The sequence below is a fragment of the Lipophrys pholis genome, assembly GCF_963383615.2.
Source record: "Lipophrys pholis genome assembly, chromosome: 17".
Taxonomy (NCBI): domain Eukaryota; kingdom Metazoa; phylum Chordata; class Actinopteri; order Blenniiformes; family Blenniidae; genus Lipophrys; species Lipophrys pholis.
Window position 1 is genome coordinate 2,714,045 of NC_137643.1, and position 18,876 is coordinate 2,732,920.

Sequence of the window (18,876 nt, forward strand, 5' to 3'; positions counted from 1 at the left end):
AGTATTTAAAAAAAACATTTCGTCTGACTTTAAAGCTGGAATGATAGTCTGGTACAATTAGAAATTCAAGATGAATTCATCCCCCACACAGTGTGTATTTATGAGTATTGGACCGTGTTTTCCATAAAACGTTAAAGTAAAGATGAAAACTTTACCTTTCGGAAACAAACAAATTGGTGAGGATAACTGATTGTGGAATTAGTTATTGCTCACAATGAGTTGTTCCACATAAATAGACCTCAAAACTAAAAAACAAACACTAACTAATCATACTTTATTAATCCCCGTTTGACTCATCCTATTCTGGGATAAAATTATTATGGGTCTCTGGGGAGCTGATTGGGGTCAAGGGTCATAGCCGGGGACCCGCAACGGTGACCTCTCCACTCTGAGATTTGAATTATGAGAATAAATTCATAAATCTGACTATAAAGTAACTTCTAGGTGGCCATAATCCTCTTCCGTACATCTCTTCCTCGAATGATGACACGCGCAGGTGTGCATCCGCGTATGCCCGTGACGTCACTGCCTAGTAACAAGTGCCTGGCAGAGAAAAAAAAAAAAGATTTCCTCGACTCGGTAACTGTCGCTCCAGGAGGGACGGAGGACGTTAAGGCGCCACCGGAGAGCTCTTCAAGCCGCTGTCAGTGACCCCCCCCCCCCCCCCCCGACCGCTCCGTGAGCCGGTGAAACCCTCCAGGCCACGGGAAGCTCACCTGCGGAGTTTGAAGTGGGAAAAAATGGGAAGAAAGAAAGAATCAGAGGAAGAAAATCCGGACTCCAAGTACGGTGAGCGGACATCGACCGTTAGTTCCCTCAAAGAGCCGCAAAAAAATAAAGAAAAGACGTCGAGTAAAAGACTTGAAATGATCTGAAAACACTTAAAATTACACGGTGTTTTTAACAAATCGTGAGAATTGCTCGAAATTTGGTAAATTTTTATTATTTTTGAAGTTTGGAATTAAGGTTTAAATCTGTTTTTTGGTTCACGCTAAACACTGATTTGTATAAAAAAAAAAAAAAAAAAAAAAAAACGCGGGAAGCTCGCTGGAAAAATTAAGACTATATATGTATACAAGATTAATTTAGCAGGGAATCGATATTTAAATGAAAAATAATTGGGCTTTATAGGTTTGGCATACTCCACCATATTGTCCAGATTTTGTAGATAATCGTTTATATTTAGCCTTTAATATAATTTCATATAGGTCTATCCAGTCAGCACTAGTATGTAAAGAAGGTTTAGGCCATTTCTTTGTGACTTTTTATCAACGCATCTAAAGGAATATCGCCCAAATACATGCTGTCACATTTAAGATCCCGTTTTCAAGTGAAAATTGAAAACTTTATTTGAGTTTTGGGTACCATATGTTTCCGCCACACCGAAAACAGAACTTTTTGAAAACAGCCCCCCGAGCATTTTAGGAAATGAAAACGGGCAAAAAATGACCTTTCCCTCAGGATCAGTCTCGGTGTAGACTCTATGGAAATACTGCTAAATGTGAAAACGCATCGTTTTTGCATTTTCGTTTCGGAAAAGTTTCATGTTCACATGACAACATTTTAAAAGACAGAAAAGCAGAAAACGACGCAGTTTTCCCTGTTGGGCCACTCAGTGAGTGCCGTTGTCTGTTTTTGTAATGAAAACACACATAATTGCACAGAGAACAATACGTTATAAACATTAACGATGGTGAGTTCACGGACATATGGACAGACAGCCAAGTGTGATGTTATTACAGTATAAAACTAACAAGTCTCAGGAGAATATGGACTGGGAGTCATCACACCATTGTCGATATTGCCCATCTCTTGTGCAGAATAACTATTTACCGTGGCTGTGGTGCGATCTAGCAGCATTTATGCCATCTATGCAGGGATAGAGTCCGAGCGTTTTCAAAACGTTCCTCCTTGGGAGCCGTTTTCAAAATTTTCATTGGCGTTGTCGTGTCAACAAACCCCAAAAACTCAACACAGGCAGGGTTTGGCCAACAAGTTTGACACCACAACTTTAATCTGAGGTGTCAGACTTTTCCATGAAGAAGTTTTTAATCTGTAAAAATGACAATGAAAACATATTACTGTGTAAGGATTTGCTTTTTCAGTTTGTTTACTGTGGGCCGCATTGTTTTAGTAAGAGCAGCAGGCATACAAGCGAGCTCACTTGTTGCTTAGTTTCAAGGTGAAGTTGTAAAAACACAGAAATCCGACATTTTTGGACACAGCAGACTATTGGCACTATGAGCCTGAAGAAACAAACACGACTGCAGAGAAGAGTTCAAAAAAGACAAATTAGCGACTGTCCACTGCAAATAGATGAATTTAACTTGACTTTTCACTCAGGGGCATCATTAAAAATAGCACAATGTTGAAGGTATTTTTACTTACCTGCTTAAATAAAAACTTAAACCTGTTTGCAAATTTTGCAGGAAAGCAGAACTTGTATATTCAAACCAGCTGAGCTCATGATTTTAGTGATTTGTTTCACCCATTTAGATACCAAACTACACTGTGCTTTAAATTCTCGACGTAAACCTACAAACTCGGCTTGTTTAATGTTTATCCGAAATAATATTCATTTTAAATAAATTTAGTGCAATGGTGTTTATTTCCCTTCCTACTGACTTCAGATTCAAAAACAGGTAAATATTACAAGTGAAATCATCAGGTTTCTCACCGTAAAGTACTATAAGCCTGTACACTATATTGTACTCTTTTATGACATGGAAAAGAAATAAAACTGCATATTACACCCATATCTGCATATATAAACACTAGTAAAAGCTAGTTCTAAAGTCCAATAGGTAATTAAAAAAAACCTCTTGGAATTATTACACTTTGAAAGTGGTTAGTTAACCTGTAACGTACCAGGAGGGACAAATGAAACATACACTCAGTTGAACACTTAAGTGTCTTCCAGGTATACATGACAACACTAAGAAATCTTTCAGCAGTGAGACACAAATGATCTCGTCACCTTTTATTTTTAATCATACTGTCTTTAGTGAATCAGAGATGTTTCTGATCTAAATGTATTTGTCATTACATTGACTGAACATGATACAGGGAAGGCAAGTTTATTCATAAAGCACCATTCAGATACAAGAAATACAATTAAATGAAAGATTGAAGGAACATAAAAGTTCTGTTTCAGAGCTTTGAAAATCAAATACGACATTAGACAAATATAAAACAATAGCTTCTGAGCGTCTTAACAATAAATGACATAACTACTTCACTGGTGAGCAGCAGTAAAAGGGAGTGTAGTTGGAACTGTGTGTGTTGGTCCCCTGCATCGTCCTTATCCCACAGAGATGTCGTCACACGTCTGTTGACAGTATGGGAGGTTTAACAAACCCTCCCTGCAGGTAAACACCACATGGTGGGACTGTTAATGTCACTTAAGAAAGCCAAAGTGACCCCGAATGAAGATGTCTGATAAACCAGAAACTGATGAGATAACCTTAGATCAGTAGGTAAAGTTATGTTCTCCTCTGAAGGCACTTTCATTCATCTGATGGGGGATCAGCTCTCCATTGTTCATGAGGAAGTAGAAATGTTTTCAGTGTTGATGAGACTACCTGGTTAATGTGAGAGATATCATACAGAACAGAACAGTTGAAATGTTGAACTGTAAAAGTCATTTCAACACATTATTACATGTTTGAATGAGTCTGCCCCTTCCCCTCTTATCGTATCCATCTAACCTCTACTTTTTCATTAGTTAGTGTTGTGTAATCAAGAGGTTACCAATTAACTGGGTAATCATTTATTTTACATACTTGAAGAGAAAAGTGAGATTTGTGCACAAACCATACAATCTGTTTAAAAGTTGACCTCATCTGCTGTGTAAATGTCTAATCCTTCTTTTGTATGTGTGGGTTACTCCGCTGATCGGAGAAATGAAAAATGACTTCATGTTTCCCAGCAGTTTTTACAGGTCATAAAACACGTCACAGAGGTTCCACAATGAATCCTTCGCTCTAGAAACACAACGGTGTCCTAGCACAGAGGAAACCTGACACTTTGGACATTACGAAGCATTACGAGGCCCCGTGAAGGCGTTTAAATAGAGAAGCTTCAAACTCCATTCATGTTTGTCTCACAACATTCACAATTAGTATCTTTCTTTAATGATTTGATCATTATGACTGAAAACCTTTCAATATGAAGCAGAGGTGAGAAGTGTAGTAAAAGTTTTTTCCATAAGTACAACTACTGTTTCTGTGCCTGAATTGTTCTTAATAACACACTTTATTATTGTGTGACTGTTGTTTGAATATCCAAGTAAAAGTACACAGTGCTCTTTTGGAAAGTACTAAAGTAAAATACAAATAAAGGTGCTATTGTTGAAGAATACTGAAATGAAAGTACAAAGGTCTCTTCAAAAAGTAGTTTAAGTATCCACCACTTTAACTGCATTGGCAACAGCAGGTATTTGATTCATATCCCCTGTATCGAAGGTCAAAGTACATTTCTCAGACAATTATTAAAGTGTATGACAGATACGCACACACTGTGGTGAACAAGGTGTATTCCATGGTCGATGGTGCTTGAATTGTTCTCAATTACAAGTGAATGAACTGTTATTAATAATACACTCAAGTAAAAGTTCTCCTCTCAAAATCTGCTCAGTCTGTAACAACCTATATTTGAATAAAGAGATTGGAAACTGAATGCTGATGCATTGTGTGTCGTGTGACCCAGCAGCTTGTTCTCTCACTGCTCTGAATGTGTGCTTCAGGCTGGTTTTTATTATTATTATTATTTCCGTATACATTTCTTTGCCACATTGCATCTTAGACTTGGCTGGAGTTTGAACAGAGTAAATAGTCGCTGTTAAGTCATGTATCCTGTTTTAACATTTGTATCCTACTAAGACGACACATGCCAGAGTAGATATAGTCTTTGTCAAGGTTGAGCTGCCTGACACCATGTTAGTACATGAAGCGCAGAAAGTAAAGACATTAGAGGGATGCTTTGTGCTGTTGAGAAGGAATTAACTGCAGAAAACACACTTCAAACTTCAAAACTCCAGAAATATTTAGATCTTATCCAAAAGGTTCTCAGATTGATATTCTTCTTGATGAAATAATGCAAATGTCTTGACTTCCCAGCATCGGACAACCTCGCTCTGCATTCAAATTCTATCCAAATATACCTGAACTGCTCACCCGAGTGCTGTGCCTCAATTTGGCTCCTTTAGTTTTTGCTCTATGTCGTGTATTGTAGATTAAATAAATGAGATCAGCTTAACGACGATTCAGTTCAGAAAACTGCTTCTTGTGAACAGTAAATTGAAGACCTTGACTCATTGTTTGTTATTAAGGCAAGTTTCTCCTTTGTTCCAGGAAACAAAAATAAATCTCTTCTTCCTTGTAGGAAACGCCCTCTCTTATACTGATTCTACTGTAAAGTGAATTATAAACACTTTTAACCTCACTCACTTGAAAGGTCTTCCTCATCTAGTAATTCATTAACTCCCAGAAGAGAGGACAAGACGACTATGTGCTTGCTGGTAAACATCACCACCATGTTTTTTTGGGGACATGCACCTTCATATATAACCCAATGCAGGGAATGTGTAATTAAATCCAGCGTGCACTCCCAAACGGCCTACATTTGAATGTTATTTCAAACTGTGACGCAAAGATGTGAACGCCGACGTTAGCAAGTGAACCTCGATTCAGTTTCGTCTTGTCGTCTCTCCTCTTTCCAAAAAGAAATATGGCGGATGAAACAGTCGAGTGCTCATAGAAAGGAAACATGACTTGGCTGTTTTCTTTTCCCAGGAGAACCAGCTGAGTTTGACCCGAGCTTCAACGGGCCAATACACAAAAGGTGAATCTTCTGTCCAGCTGTCAGCTTTCTGATGCTCTATGTCGATTTCACATTCGTCATCATCCTAGCAAACTTGTTGCTGTGTCTTGTTTTCCACAGAGGATGCACTGATATAATCTGCTGTATTCTCTTCCTGGCCGTCATCCTCGGCTACATAGCAGTTGGAGTATTAGGTAAGAGACACCAAATACACGCAAATAATGTAAAGCTAAATGCATTTTTAAGGTATCAAATGTATGTCTTGTCATTAAATAAACCTACTTTACAGCCATTCAGTTGGATCTTTACATTAATTAGGTCTGATTCTCATACATCATTGAACAATTTGTTTCAGTTAATTCCTCTGGTAGAGAGAGAGAGACATTGTTGTGTCTCCCACCATAACGCTGATATAAATACAGGAGTCAGAATAAAACTGATTTATATTTGTGCTAATAAATGTCACATGGTCTTTAGTACTAATGATTACAATAGTCACCATAAATCAAACAGCTGAACCATCAGCTGCAGTTTGATGAATGATCTCTATGTAAATACTGCAATACCAGTCTACTAATCACCTTGTGTCCACCTCTGGACAGAGTCACACCGTTTTCCCCTGATTTTCACCTTAACAGTGCAGATTTGCCTTAAGGTTAATATAATACCAATTTACAGTTCATCAGTTATTTCATAAACCAAAACTGGCAATCTTATTGTTTCTTTGCGCCAAATTAAAATTAGATTCCATCTTAAAACATTTATTTTTTTTCAATTGTGTTAAACTATGAACAGCTGATTTCACAGTGAACATCCTGCCAGCAGCCTTTCATTGCCCCGTTAAACTCAAAACACTTTCCTGTGTCCTGAATAATCCTCCATTTCCTGCTCTGCAAGTAGTTCAAGGACAGGCCTGGGCCTCGGTGGAATCATGGATGTTAGATTTAGAAATGTGTTCCACCGCTATTACAAGCAAAATTATTTATTTGTCCATCCGCCCGTTCATTCTCTCCAGCACTTATTCTCACTCAGAGGCGCACGACGCTGGGCCGTCTCGACCAAGTACTTGAAAAGCAGTGATGTTAGTTGATGAATTCACTGGCTCTTGGTTGTGTGTGAAGCTATTACAAAAAGAAAGGTTCATGAAGAAAATGACTATATTGTTCTGACCTCTTGTGGTGTTTCTGAGAGAATGAAACTACTGTTGTTATTGCTTTACTGTTTCTGTCTACGTGTCCTGGAGTTAACCTGCTCTATGTATCGGAAATTACTCACTGCTCCAAATAGTGGTGTTGATAACGTCTCGTTGATGAGAATCAGCTGTGTTGAATCGGGGTCATACAGTAACGTTCCCTTGATAGCTCTTCAAACTCAACACAGTAAATGTAGTTTTTGTGTTTACTGAAAGCATAACTTGATGTAGAAGTTCTTTCTGTTGCTGACAAAGCTACATAGATAAAATATGTGACATCAGTGTTTTTATATTTTCATTAGTTTTCAATGTGTGTTTACTTTGGCTCTATCAGCTTGGCTTTACGGAGATCCCAGGCATGTTCTTTATCCCAAAAACTCAACTGGGTGGTTCTGTGGCATCGGAGAGCACAAGTAATCACAACTCTTTGTCTTCATTTCATATCATTTTAAAATGGGAAACTGTACAAATGAAATATAAGAGCAAAGTAAGTGTTGTTCTCTTTATTTTGCAGAAATCGGCCAAACCTGTTCTACTTTGATATGCTCAAATGTGCCATGTCCGTTAACATCATTGCGAGCGCTTTGAATGGTCTTCAGTGTCCAACCACGCAGGTAAAGAGCTGCTGGATTTCATAGTGTGTAATATAATGTGTGAATGACTGTCCTCTCATGTCTTCCCAGAAACATCTAACTTTGTGTTTCCAACAGGTGTGTGTGGAAAAATGTCCTTCTGAGTTTGGGGCAGCGCTGTATTTACCTGGTCAGAAACTAGAAGATGTTTTCAATCAAGATCTGTGTGTGCCAGCTTTAGATCTGAAAACTACTACGCTGGTAAGCTCTAGCAGAAGATCGTCTACATTTTTACGGGCTTTTCATATTCTTACAACTTCATGATATAACAATGTTTTCAGACCGTGTCAGAGATTTTGGAAAAGGAGCTCTGCCCTTATTTCTACGTCCCCAGTTCTCCTGGTGAGAAAAGACACATTTTACCTGCAGTAACTGAGATTGCGACTGAAAGTTATTGAGAATGTATGAAGTGATTTCTCATCAATTTTGACTTTGTTCTATCCTGATAGTGCTGGGGAGATGTTTGCCTGATTTCTCAAAACTGGAGGACATCCCTCCATCCTTTTCTAATGTCCCGGGCCTCCCTGCTTCAGTCAATGACACAATCAGCATCATCAAGAATGGCACTGTGTAAGAAGCAGATTCCTCATACTGTCTCATCCTCATCATGACTGAAACACAAAGCCAAAGCTTTAAGTTCATACGTCTTCTATAACTTCTGAAATAACACACGTTTGTTCTTTCTCCTCATCATCAGCGCAAGGTCGGTGAATGTGTGAGTTTTTGTATTGGGCAGTAGTGTGGCAGCTGGTGATAGCTGTAGTGTTTCGCTTGGTTATTCACAGCAGCCTTTGAGGAGGCATGTTCTCAGAGCTCACAGCTGATTGCCTGGGGTTTGTTTTTATAGCCTGTATTGCCTTGTATGTGTCTTACTACTTATGTAATGGAGAAGAGAATTCATCAGATAATGTTTAAAAATGTACTTGTTTAATAATTATCACTAACATGTAGAATTCATTTGGTTCATCTTTTCTTCCCGTCACATAAGTAGAGAATCTCTATATCAGTAAAAACCATTTACCATTCTTGTCTTTGCTTTCAGGATGCTTCAAACTAGTTGTTATGTCTCAGTGTCAGTTGTTATTTTCTGTCGGGTTTAGTTTTGAAAAGCAGAACAGCCATTAATACAACCAGGCCTTGCTTCTGTATTCATTAGGGACCTTGTGAATGGATTCAATGCCAAGGAGATCAGCGTTCGAATCTTTGAGGATTTTGCGTCGTCATGGCCGTGGATCCTCATGTGAGTTACTGATCTGTGCCACAGTGCACACTGCCACCTGCTGACACACACATCATACAGCTCTTCACTTTGTAGCTGTAAATAGATTGATAAAAGACTAAATGTCATATCAAATAAGGTTCTTTTAGTCCAGTGTTCTCGCCAGCCAATTGCAGCCTAATGGGCCGTTACACTGTCACTTGTGAAGTAGACAGTGTAACGGCAGTAGAAATATTATCATAATTCAGTGTCTCCTCTGCATTCATTTAGGAGTGGCGGTCTGGATCAGAGACTGATCAGACACTTCGATCTGTGATCCTGCATTTTGGCCAAATATAGTGGCCGACACAGAGAGCGGACATCAAACATGGGCAAAAGAATTACGATGCAGATGCAGAGGGCAGGGGATTCACGCCATATTTAACGGTTTCCACATCCCACAATGGACGGGGAAAAATTGAAGTTGACATCTAAACATCATACCAGCAGCAGTCTTAAATACAACAACAAATATTCATTTGTTTCCTGCTAGTGCCAAAATCCCAACTGTGACTACTGACCAGCACCAGGAGACCTGAGAGCATGACACTTGTTTTAAAGTCCCTGCAGTAGTTAACAGTGAGCTTCACAATCCCGTTTAAAGTTATTTTATTGTTATATTGAAGCACTTTGTGCTTTTGTACCTGAATATATGTCTCATATGCTCACGTCGTATGAGCCTCTGTGCCTTCTCATGTCCTCTGGTACAACTGTTTTATTCATAAAGTCATAAAATGTAGAATAAAGACTTTCAGTAAAGCGTCCGAGATGTTGAAACCATCTATTGAGGGCCTGTGGGGAAATATAAAGATTTAAACATTTCAAGGAAACCTTAAAGCATACATCCGTCTTGGCCTTTCATGAATAAAAGGTATAATTCTTTATTTCAGTTCTATTTAACCTTTTAACTATTAAATTGCTCCTGTGTTATTTTTTGGACCATTTTATTGTACTTTATTCTCTCTGAACCTTGAACCTTAAACGTGTGTCTTAATTTGTTGTGCTTAGTTTTTGCAAATCCAGCTTTGTTTCTCTCACATTCGATACTCACTTCACATTCATTCATTCATTCATTCATTTTCTTCCGCTTATCCGTTTCCGGGTCGCGGGGGTGACAGTCTGAGCACTGTCACCCAGATCACAATGCACCATTTAAGAACCTTCCTGCAGGTGGTGAGCCCACAGGAAGGTGGCACCCGGCGTGGGACACGAACCCACTACCCTGAGATTGTGAGTCTCATGCTCTACCAACTGAGCTAGCCGGGGGTCCACTTCACATTTATTAATATATTTTTTTAATTTTACTAGTTTTATTACCCGTATAAAGTTTGACTTGACTTCAACACAAAGGTCTACTAAGCATGTACTTTATGAGACATACTTGTGCTATTCAGTACTATCCAATGACCAACATTTTTATACATTTTTCACAGTTTGTAATCTTATCTTTTGTGTTGGATGAAGGATGCTGGAGCAGGGAGCATTAAAACAATCAAATGGATGCATAATTATCGAGCCTCCTGATGAAATAAACCTGCTAATGACACTGTTGGATCATCTAAGCTGTTTTTCAGGCCCTGGGATAGGAAACATTGAACGTTTGGCTTTGTGTTTGTTTTTTCGTGGAATTATGTTTTGTGTCGGTGTGCTTGGATGGTGGACCAAAGTGTAGACAGCCATTGGAAATGATGATGGAGTCCAAAACAAACAACCTTATTGAGCATGTCTGACAATAACCTCACATTGAGCCGTCTCTCTCTGTCTCAGCTGCCTGCTGATCGCCATGGTGGTCAGTCTGCTGTTCCTGCTGCTGCTGAGGTTCTTCGCTCCTGTTATGGTGTGGGTGCTCATCTTCGGAGTCCTGGCTGCCGGGGCCTATGGTAAACACTCACAGATATGTTTCTGTGTGCGGTGGCGTTTTAGCTGCCAGTCTACACTGGATTTTACTCTTTACATCGCTGTGAGGGACCACATGGTCACCCCGACTCGGGATGTGTTTTGCCTGAACGAGATTTGGTGGATGAGAAAGGATGAGGTTGCAAGTCAGCGTTTCAGAAATAAAATTAGGTTATTTGGAATGCTCACTTTTCACAAATCTGAAAAAACAGTCATTTCCAACCTCACAGCAAGTTGGCTGACTCGCACTCAGACTCCGTCTCTCAGTCGTCTCTCCGTTCCCTGACACAGACAGAAGCCTTTGAATAAGCCCAGCCCTAAATTGGTCCAGTCAGGACAAACTGGGCTGAACCAAAAATGCAAGGGGTGTTTGAGCCACCCTACCTTAACGTCAATCAAAAATTGGAATTATAAATGGCCACAATTTACAACAACGCAAACACAACAACTCAAAACATATACAGCGATTATTTTAACATTCACCAATTCCCCACTATATATACAGTAAAACCCCTGATGTAGGGACGCCCTAAAATCCAGGAGCAAGTTTCCCTTGAAAACAGGTATCCTCTCTTCAGAGGGAGACGTCACGGGGACAAATTGTAGGGCCAGTTGTTATCGAACAAACCAAACACTAAATAATGTCATGGAAGAAACACCCCATACGGTCCAGTCTTGAGTGGGCAAGATCAAACAATTAGTACAGAAAATTATTACAACGTTAACAAGAGTCAATTTTAATGAGGCATTCTGGCACAAAAAACAGTGAAGTGTAAAAACAAAAAACGAAACTATAAATCCTATATAGCCGCCTTACTTGGTGGTTTGTCGGCCAGATTGGAGCCTTTTGCGGCCTGGTTTTGGCCCGTGGGCCTAATGTTTGACTCCCCTGGTATAAAGTGAGACTTAAGCTTGAGAGGGGAGGTTGTCCGCTCATTAAGGTGTGTAACAGTTAAAACCTCTTCGTGCAAGCTGAGAGGAGCGTCACAGCACAGCACCGCGCTGCGTAGGAGGAGGCGATTTATCACATTTCAAAATTAATATCCGGACATCACAGCAAACAAATATTTGGATTATCGGGTCCAGTCCAATGATTTTGGCTATTTTAGTGTCGCTCAGCTTGAAATTTGCCAGAAAGACCTGTCTGTTATCCGCGTCAAGCAGGTTGTCCGCTCATTAAGGTGCGTTAACAGTTAAAACCTGTCCATGCACAGTGAGAGGTCTCATTACAGGGTGTCTGCTCTTACCGAGTTCGCTTGCCAGAGGTTCTACTGTGTACACACTAATTTATTTTTTAATCTTTTAGTTAATTATGTGGAGTCGTACCTCGCCCACTTGATTCACCAGAGAGTGAACATGAACAAAGAGAGGAGAGGCTTGTCTTCGCTTAGCTTAGCTTAGCCTGGTGGAACGCCAGTCATTACAGGACAAGGTCACATGATTGCAGTCATTATGATGATTCGTTTTGGGCAATTCTGTACAAAACCCCGGCCACGCCAGTGTGGGTGACCCGATGCTGCAACCCACCTCCAACACAAACTCCCAATTTCTGTAGGCTATGAGCTGTTTGTTGAACTACTGTCGCACTTTCAGAACACAAGCACAGTTTGATTGATTTATTTCGACTGAATGAACAATTTAAAATTAGATGAAACAAAAAGAAAAAGGAATAAATAAATAAATAAATAAAAAAGCCCATTTCGATATAATATACTTTGACTCGTTCGAGTCAAGCACAGTTAACTTGAATGTAGTCCTCTTGTAGCCTCCAGCGGGTCCTATGTGGAAAAACTACATGTGCTCTGCTCAGATCTACTTAACCATCTGTATAAAAAGCAGTAAGTTTTATTGTATTGAGCGGCTTTTCTCACTCCACATCGGTTCTTTCATTGTTTTATAGGATAACAGTGTTTGAATTTCTTCCTTCAACCCAACAAAATAGTTCACGGTCTGTCTGCAAGCAGGAATTATGTTCACTATAAAGTTCAGGTTCAAACTTCAGAATCCCAGCAGTCATAATTTCAGTTCAAGGACGGCCGGAGGTTATGTGTCTACAAGCTGTAAACTGCACCGTTCTGCTCTGAGTTGTTTGAGTGTCCTTATGTCACTCTTTATTTCTTCCGCAGGGATATGGCACTGCTACTGGGAGTACGATAACTACAAGCAAATCTCTGCCACCATCACTGATGTTGGTTTCACCACCAACTTTAACATTTATCTCCAAGTCCAGGAGACCTGGCTGGCCTTCCGTGAGTCTGATTGGTCACTTTTGACTTTTGACTCTTCCAAGTGCTTTTTTGAACTGAAGCAATCATCTGTCACACTGTCATTGTTGAATGAGGAATGATGAGGTCGAGAGGTGGTTCAAGAATATATTAAGAAAAGAAGGACTCCGTGACTTAATGTTAAAATGCAGTCGTTAAAAAAACATTCTGGCAACAATTACCAGCAGTAATATCAAATTAAAAGCTTGTCTCCCTCACTCTACCCACCAGTGATCGTCATATCTGTGGTGGAGGGGATTCTTCTTTTGACTCTCATATTTCTGCGAACCAGAATCCTCATCGCTATCGCCCTCATCCAGGAGGCCAGCAAGTGAGTCATGTCATACCACCAAAGTACTGGACACCTTTTGAGTTTTCACATGGCAGATTGAGCATTTAAACTGATTCGCTTGATTATTCTGTTTTCATTTGAGGACACTGTAATGTCATGGTAACGTGGAAATGTTTTCATGTTGCTTTGTAAAAGGATGAAAAGAAGCATTTTCGCCTCGGTATAACCTCCTGCTCTGTGTTGATCTTCTGCAGAACTATCAGCCACATGATGTCTGCTCTGGCGTTCCCTCTGGTCACATTTGTTCTCCTGTTGGTGTGTGTTGCTTACTGGGGCATCACCGCTTTGTATCCTTTACTTTTGTGGTTGTTTATTCACAAGAACGGATATTGTACTATTCAAAACCTCCAGAGCGTGGACTCTTTTCTTTAAACTGGTGTGTACAGATATTTGGCCACTTCAGGGAATCCAGTCTACAAAGTGGTGGGTTTAAACTCCACTATGAGCAGCTGTCAGAGTCTCAATGGCAACGTGACCTGTGACCCCCAGGTTAGTTGTTGTTAAATTCTGTAATCTGCAGTATAATCTTCTCCTCTGTCCCTATGACGTCTGTCTTCCCTCATTGTATCCATGAACTTCTTTACTGGCCTTCCTCCTCTCGTCTTGCCTGGCAGCTCCATCCTCAGCATCATTTTTCCTACACAGTTTTCTCTCCTTACATACATGACCAAGCCATCTCTCTCACTTTTCCACCATATTGTAAGAGTCCCTACACTCACCTTAACTTTCCCAATCTTCCTCTTCTCCTGGAACCTCCTCATTTGTCTTCCTCTTCTGCTTCAGTCTATAGTAGCACAGTTTCCAGTCACACCGTTATTTAACAACGGCTGTGGCGGTTGTTGTCCCGGGTCAATCAGGTGTGATTATCATATTCTGTTCAGTATTCCAATCGCTAAAGATTTTACACTGAATGCCCTTCATGACACTTGAAAATTTCTCTTTGAAAGTTTCTCCTCTAAAATTTAAGGGCATATAGAGAAAATGTACAAGTAACATAAGGCACAAATAAAAAAGATTATCTATACATAAATTACTCATTTATAAAGAGGGGTTACAATTTAAAGTGGAAATTGAGTTTTCAAACAAAGAATTCATATTATCTTTTTTTTTGTTGTAATTCTTGCATATTCAAAATTTAATTAACAACCCCATCACCTATAGAACAAAGCTAATCCACCCAAGCTCATTAATGAAGGGATGGAATAACAAGCTGCAGATGTCTCCACCCGTCACCTCACTTCTCCGCTCCTCACATTCATCCTCTCAGAACTTCAACGCATCCGATTATCCCAGCTGCCCTTCAGCCAGCTGCATCTTCATCAAATACAACGAAGAGGGTCTCTTTCAGAGGAACCTCTTCAACCTGCAGATCTACAACGCTATAGCCTTCCTCTGGTGTGCCAACTTTGTCATTGCACTGGGTCAGTGCACGCTGGCAAGGGCCTTCGCCTCGTACTACTGGGCCTTCAACAAACCCGAGGACATCCCCATGTTCCCCGTGGGTGCTGCTTTCATGCGCACTCTGAGGTTGGTTTCAAAGCAGCTGTCACTTCAGTGTCAGACCTCCACTGTACTTTTTATTGAGTGACAAAAACACAGTCTGTACCACAGAGGTTTAACAAGGGAAATCAAAAGTGCTCTGATCATTTAAACATGGCGAATGAAGTCTTATTCACTACTTGCATGATTTGCCATCAAGCTGACTGTCACAGTGAAGACAACATTTATGTTTGACACGTTGTAGACATAATGACCTTTTAAATACTTGGATCCTCCTAAAGAAGAAGGTTCCAGGACGTTGCGTTTGACTGCAGTTCCCATTCAGCCCTCCAGAGGGCATATTAGATCTGTGCGAGGTAGCAGTTTATGAGCCAGATCAACTGGTGTAATATATCCCAATATATTCTCCATTATTTAGCTTTGCCATTTGTTTTGTTTTTTTACTCCTACCATTACATTCAACTTTAACTTGTGAGGCCTTGTGTTTATTTTCCATATTAGGTACCACGTGGGTTCTTTGGCCTTCGGTGCGTTGATCCTGACGCTGGTGGAGATTGTGAGAATTCTTCTGGAGTACATTGACGACAAACTGAGATGTAAGGCCGAGGATTATGACACAGACTGAAATACAGCGTCAAAGCTTTTTCTTTCCGAATATTGAAAATTAGTGATTTCACAGTGCAATGAAGCTGCATTTTATCTCCGTAAAGTCTAAAATCTCAGAATTGCTAAAAAAAAATGTGATGGAAAGAAATTAATAACAAGAAACTCAAGCTGGGTGCTTTTTTTCCTCATCCTCAGCGTCCCAGAATCCAGTGGCACGTTTCATCATGTGCTGCCTGAAGTGCTGCTTCTGGTGTCTGGAGACGTTTATTAAATATCTCAACAGTAACGCCTACATCATGGTGAGACATCATCAGATAAATCATCTTTAGTGGAGTTAGTGTCTATTCAGCTGCTCTCTTTCCTACAGGGGTCACCACAGCAACTCATTGTCTTGGCTGGCTTTTACTAAACACGATGTGCCACCAGCCCTGTCGTAGCGATGGTTACTAATCATCTTTGAAAGAAAATTAAACTACAAAATTTATGGACATATTTTTTTATATGTATATATAAAATTATTGAAACTGTGAGGTTAAGTCTTGACTTTGTGTGTGTTGAACGCTGGTTTGCATTCAGGAAGGACATGTTGTGTAAAAACTGGTCAATCTACATTGCAATGACTTTCTGTGGCCACAACAGTAAAGGGAGAACCTAAATAACAATTTCTCATGAGATATATCACAAAAGTTTATTTTTTTTTGTTGACAGATTGCCATTTATGGGAAAAACTTCTGTGTCTCTGCAAAAAATGCATTCCAGCTGCTGATGAGGAATGTCATCAGGTTTGTTGTGACGTTTCTCTTCTGACGCTCGCTGGTACAAGTGTGTTTGTTAGAATGTGTGAATGCTGTGTGGTCGCAGGGTCGTGGTGCTGGACAAAGTGACGGACCTGCTGCTGTTCTTTGGGAAGCTCCTGGTGGTCGGAGGAGTTGGTGCGTACAACACTGCTGCAGATCTGTCAGTGCAGCTTCCATCCATCCATCCATCCATCCATCCATCCATCCATCCATCCATCCATCCATCCATCCATCCATCCATCTATTCCACTTCGTTCAGCTTACCAGTGAAAGCAGGGTTCAACCTGGACAGGGCATCAGTCCATCCCAGACAAAAGACACTCACAATCACACCTGAAGTCAATTTAGAGACATCAGTTACCTTCACATGTGTGTTTGTAGATATTAGAGGAAGCTGGAGAAACACGGAGAACATGAAGACCAAAGTGAGAATCTCCCCACTGAGTGGAGAGTCTAACCGATACACCACCGTGGGCTTGATAAGCTGCGAACGCTTCATTTTGACTGCTTAAAAGCAGTTTTTTGATGTTGTGTTTCTTTCCTCCTGCAACAGTGAAAACCACAAAAAGAATAATGAGCTAAAGCTGTGTTCTTCATACAGTTCATTTAAATCAGGAGAGACCTTGAAGGCTACATGGGGGTGTGTTAGTCCGCCTCACAGTCAGATCATTCCTGATTGGAGTCCAAGTTTTCTGTGACTTCAGCCTTTCTGTGCAAAGTTCCTTCCTGTGTGTGTGAGAGAGATCGGCTCCAGCACACGCCACTCCAGGTTCTATCATATGTAATGTGTCTCCAAGCGTTACCATTTCTGTTCACAATCTCTACTTGATAGCATTCACACAGCAGTTGAGATGGAAGGAGGAGGAGACCTTGAACTCTACGTCTTTTTTCCAGGTACTTTGTCCTTCTTTTTCTTTTCGGGCCGTATTCCTTTACCGGGCAGTGACTTTCGCTCTGAATCCCTCAACTACTACTGGATGCCAATCATCGTAAGTTACTGACAAACCGCCGTCTTTCTGAGAGCAGACTTCAGGTTGACTCTTTACTCCATTGTGTTGCAGACGGTGGTGTTTGGAAGCTACTTCATCGCTAATGGATTCTTCAGTGTGTACAACATGTGCGTGGACACACTCTTCCTCTGCTTCTGTGAGTAAACGTTTATCATTTATATCGAGCCCCGGGGGCTCTATTGGCCGAGATTCCATACTGTGAGAGTTGTTGTGAAAAAAACATGGACAGAATTTTGATACCATGAGACTCAGAATTAATTTCAGGTTGTTCATCAAAACATTATTGTCTGTATTCTAAATTATATGTCTTGAAACGACAATGTTTGATCACTGGTGTCACTGTTCCTCTCACAGTGGAGGACCTGGAGCGAAACGATGGATCTCTTCAGAAACCCTACTTAATGTCAAAAAACCTCCGACAAATCCTCAACCAATCCAACGAGTCTCCAAAACAACGGAAAAGGAAGGACTGAGCAGCGTCTCCCACACACACCTCCCATTGTTTTTATTAGACACTCCTTCTTCGACGTTCACCAAACTCATTTTGTGATGTTGCAGTTTGGAATTGTTCGAACGTGTTTGTATATAAAGTCGTATTACTTCCTGTTCACATCACAGGACTCCTTCCAGCTATTGGGAACTTTTATGAAGTTCAGTTTTTGTTTTGGAAAGTTGTTCTTATGACTGTTAAATGTTCAGAAGTGGACGCGAGCTTCACACGCCACAAGATTTATGTTGTTTGTTGTGGCAAAATAAATTCATGTTTTCTGACTGAACTGTATTTTCAAAAACCTTCTTGAAACGGTGTCTGTGTCTGAATCCCGTCTGTGGACCTCCTGTAAGATCTCATGTTTGAGGTGAAGTATTGAACTGAGGTCGTCTTTTAACTCGTCCCTTAACTGCAGTCTCAATATCTGATGTAGTCCCATGCCTGCTCTAAACCAAAGTTTTTACCTGCTTTTAGATTTCCTTTTAGGTTTTGGGTATTAGCTAGACCAGAGATCTGCAAACTTGATCAGTAAAAGCCACCTTTGCCACTTTCAATCCATTAAAATCGGTCTGCAGACAGATTTTAATGTCTAAACTTTACAATGAGAAGCTCTTAAAGTTGTTAGTAGACTATAGTTTTGACTTATAAAACTGGATCGATGCATTGATAACATTGCATTTAGAAGTTCAAAGGTGACTATTGATACCCGTAGGTAGATTTTTGTGCAGCAGGAGAGGGAGTCTGACAGTACATGCAGATATTTTAAAAGGCAGGACAGTAAAATAACAGTTGTGATACAAACATAGCTGGGTGCTCACAGGCTCACTGACAGGTTAAAGAGTGAATAAATAAATGGAAGGAACCGCTACAATACCACTATGAAGACTTGTTGAAAATATGATAAAGAAGGTACAATACATAGATAAAAAATCAGGTTGAACTTCATTACATAAGACCCAAGAGTAAAGTGCTTTCAGTACTGATTTAGAAGGGAAATGGCAGCAGCTGCTCCTGCAGCGGCTCGTCTTAAGTTTCGGGGCTTTAAATCTCCGTCCAGAT

The 18,876-nt window shown here is 40.3% G+C and overlaps 1 protein-coding gene across 1 annotated transcript; it reads left to right on the plus strand.

The window, feature by feature from the left end:
* Positions 1–549: 549 nt before the first annotated feature.
* Positions 550–18,106, plus strand: LOC308123047 (choline transporter-like protein 4). Its single transcript, XM_080485299.1, has 22 exons — positions 550–789; positions 5,793–5,841; positions 5,941–6,014; positions 7,347–7,425; positions 7,527–7,626; positions 7,723–7,845; positions 7,926–7,986; positions 8,094–8,214; positions 8,801–8,884; positions 10,670–10,782; positions 12,925–13,047; positions 13,294–13,393; positions 13,609–13,701; positions 13,801–13,903; positions 14,682–14,941; positions 15,416–15,510; positions 15,716–15,819; positions 16,229–16,302; positions 16,382–16,452; positions 17,212–17,306; positions 17,379–17,463; positions 17,682–18,106. The coding sequence occupies exons 1-22, from the start codon at positions 741–743 to the stop codon at positions 17,798–17,800; spliced, it is 2,175 nt and encodes a 724-aa protein (XP_080341425.1). The 5' UTR covers positions 550–740; the 3' UTR covers positions 17,801–18,106.
* The last annotated feature ends 770 nt before the right edge of the window (positions 18,107–18,876 follow it).